A 3039-nucleotide genomic window follows, 5' to 3' on the forward strand; every position below is an offset into this window, starting at 1 on the left:
CTGAATCCCACCACTGGGTATACCTCACTATATTATCTAACGTTAGAACATGGTTGTTAGGGTTAGGTATTTGGTTTTTCTTTTTTAATACAGCTAATTCATGATAAGTTGTATGTTCTTTTGTTAATATTGATATACTTGATTGACATAAATAGTAATGTATTTTATGTTTTAACTCATGTAATTGAAAAAGATAAGTGACAAAATTGTTCATATTCTTGTTTGAAGATTGTTAATACTTGAACATAATTGATAGTTTCAACCAAAATTTTGATTGTATGTCTAACATGTGAATGTGGTTGATAATTGTTTAAATGATTTTGTCATCGATTGATAAATTTAATCTCAGACTTTTACTTCTGCCATACATTAGGGATATAAGCTTTTTAAATAAATTATGCTTAGTGAAGTTGTCAGTTTAATTAATACATTAATAATAATTATAATTAAAACGACTGTGTTTACATATGTTTATTGTGTATAACATTGTGAAACATTTGTTACAGTTAACTGAAAAGTTGTTTAATATTTTTTGAAGTTTGCTTTAGTACCAGATATTTCCAGGATAAAACCAGATGATATCAGAGTTATTGGAGAGAAGCTGTCATATTATCAAAAGGGTTCTTTAGGTTTTGTTTCACAAGAAGAGACCATAAAAAGCAAGTATAGTTCTTGAAAATCTAGAACTCCTGTGCATAAGTATAATAGATTTATTGATAAAATAGTCTTATATCATTGTAGTAAATTTGTCGTGTTGTGCTGCCTGACAAATTTACAGATATTTTTTTACCCATAAGAATTGTGTTATTAAATCTATAGAAAGTTATGTTTATCCTCATTTTTAAAATAAAATAAATGTCAGCTGTATTTAGTATTATAGTAAAATAGTATTCAGAAAATACTGAATTTGATTTTAGCTTAGAATAGTGTTCCATCCTAGGTTAAACACATGTTAATGAAAATATTTTTGAAAATTAAAATTCAAGAATCCTGATGGGATTAACTTTAAAGAAAAAAAAATCATGTAAATGCATGTTGCAATTTCTAGTAATGTGTTTTGCTATAAGTTTTGTTGTTGCAAAAGAGAACCTTAATGGGCTAGCTGACTGGCTGTAATACTCTAAATTTTCAACATCGCCACGTTTGGAATATATCATGTGAACACTCCTCCTTACTACACCAGGTGACCAGACAGCTGCTCTATAGTACACCAGGTGATGAGACAGCTGCTCTATAGTACACCAGGTGATGAGACAGCTGCTCTATAGTACACCAGGTGATGAGACAGCTGCTCTATAGTACACCAGGTGACTAGGCAGCTGCTATATAGTACACCAGGTGACTAGGCAGCTGCTCTATAGTACACCAGGTGATGAGGCAGCTGCTACTTAATATACCAGGTGATCAGACAGTTCCTACTTAACAAACCAGATGACCAGACAGCTCCTCACTTGAAGTTCTTTTGAGCATAATGCCACCCCTGCTGAACAATAATGCAATAAAAGTGTTTATGTTGTTGAAAATATACTGATACTAATAGTTTCTGTTTCTAGGACTACATGATTTTTCTGGAAATAATGATAATCAAGAACTCAACAGAGAAGTCCATGAAGAATTACTTTCTCTTGATACTAATTCTTTCATTAGAAATGATGTAGATGAGAATCCAGAAGGTTTGCATCCTGTTTTTTCAAAGTCAATAGAAGAGGAAGAAAAACATCACAAGGATGCTATTGTTATTCATCCTGATACTACAGATCCTTCTTATGCCATTACTGTTACTGACAGTCATCATGATGGAGGTCATGGACATTGTCATGAAGTTCCAACATCTGTATCTTCTGTAGCATGGATGGTTATTATGGGAGATGGGCTGCACAACTTTTGTGATGGGCTTGCAATTGGTGATTTTTCATTTTAATGTTTTGATTCTCTTTCATGTGTAATAATTGAACCCTAATCAGGTCAAATAGCAATAACATCATAATATAAGTAAAAAAAAAACCTTTAAGCATTTTTGAATATATATATATTGGTCCTTTCTTCATTTATGCCCCCCAGTAGCACAGCAATATGTCTCTGAACTTACAATGCTAGAAACCGGGTTTCGATACTTGTGGTGGGCAGTGCACAGAGAGCCCATTGTGTAACTTTGTTCTTAACTTCAAACAAACAAATTCTTCATTTCTTCTGGTCCTTATAAAGAAGAGATTATATTTTGTAGGCACTCAAGAGATATTGGATAATTTGTAGAATTTAGCATTTATGTAAAACAATTATATTCTGACTTGAGTATTTTGAGAATATAGACTGAATTTGTTCTAGTTTGAACATTTTCAATTTGGGGGGAAATTTTTATCCATGGTAATTTCTTTTAGTGTTATAGATATTAACATTAACTTCCGATCAGAGCAAGCTACCTTCTTAGAGGGAAACTAAAATTCAACCTGGTATCAGTATAGCTAATTAAGTATATTTTTCTTATTTATAAAGATTAGAATGCATTGGGTACCTTGTTTTTAACATTATTTTAAATATATTTGCCTATAGCATATAATCTAGTGAGATATATTACCCTTCAGTATTTTAGTTCTGTTTTGTCAGTGAACTTGTATTAAAATCTCAGTAAGTACTCATTTAGGTCTGCGAACAACTTGTATTAAATTCATAATCAGTATTTTGACCTGCATCATGTTGTAATTAGATTTAGAAGCAGTATATATTTTGATCTGTCAACATGTTGTATTAAGTTCATAATCAGTATATATTTTGGTCTGTCAACATGTTGTATTAAATTCAGAATCAGTACTTATTTTTCACTATGTTATATTAAATTATCTGTCTTACAAAAATGGTCACTACCTGTGTTCTTAATACAGCAGGTGGCTAGTGTAAATAGTTGCTGGTTGTCAACTTTATTACAATATGGTAGCAGACAAGTTCTATCTATGACAGAATAAATCTTCCTGGATGCTTAGACTTGCATTTGTAAATTAGTTGTACTATATACACTGAGTGGTCACAAGTAACTAGACACCT

At 31.5% G+C, this 3039-nt stretch overlaps 1 protein-coding gene across 2 annotated transcripts in view; it reads left to right on the plus strand.

The window, feature by feature from the left end:
- LOC106463957 (zinc transporter ZIP10-like) overlaps window positions 1-3039 on the plus strand; it is a 16811-nt gene that overhangs the window by 9137 nt on the left and 4635 nt on the right. For both annotated transcript variants that reach the window (XM_022391598.1, XM_022391596.1), the window contains exons 6-7: window positions 539-659; window positions 1554-1904. In XM_022391598.1, coding sequence (XP_022247306.1) covers window positions 539-659; window positions 1554-1904 — 472 coding nt within the window. The remainder of the gene's footprint in view (window positions 1-538; window positions 660-1553; window positions 1905-3039) is intronic.

The sequence above is a fragment of the Limulus polyphemus genome, unplaced genomic scaffold, assembly GCF_000517525.1.
Source record: "Limulus polyphemus unplaced genomic scaffold, Limulus_polyphemus-2.1.2 Scaffold1529, whole genome shotgun sequence".
Lineage (NCBI taxonomy): Eukaryota > Metazoa > Arthropoda > Merostomata > Xiphosura > Limulidae > Limulus > Limulus polyphemus.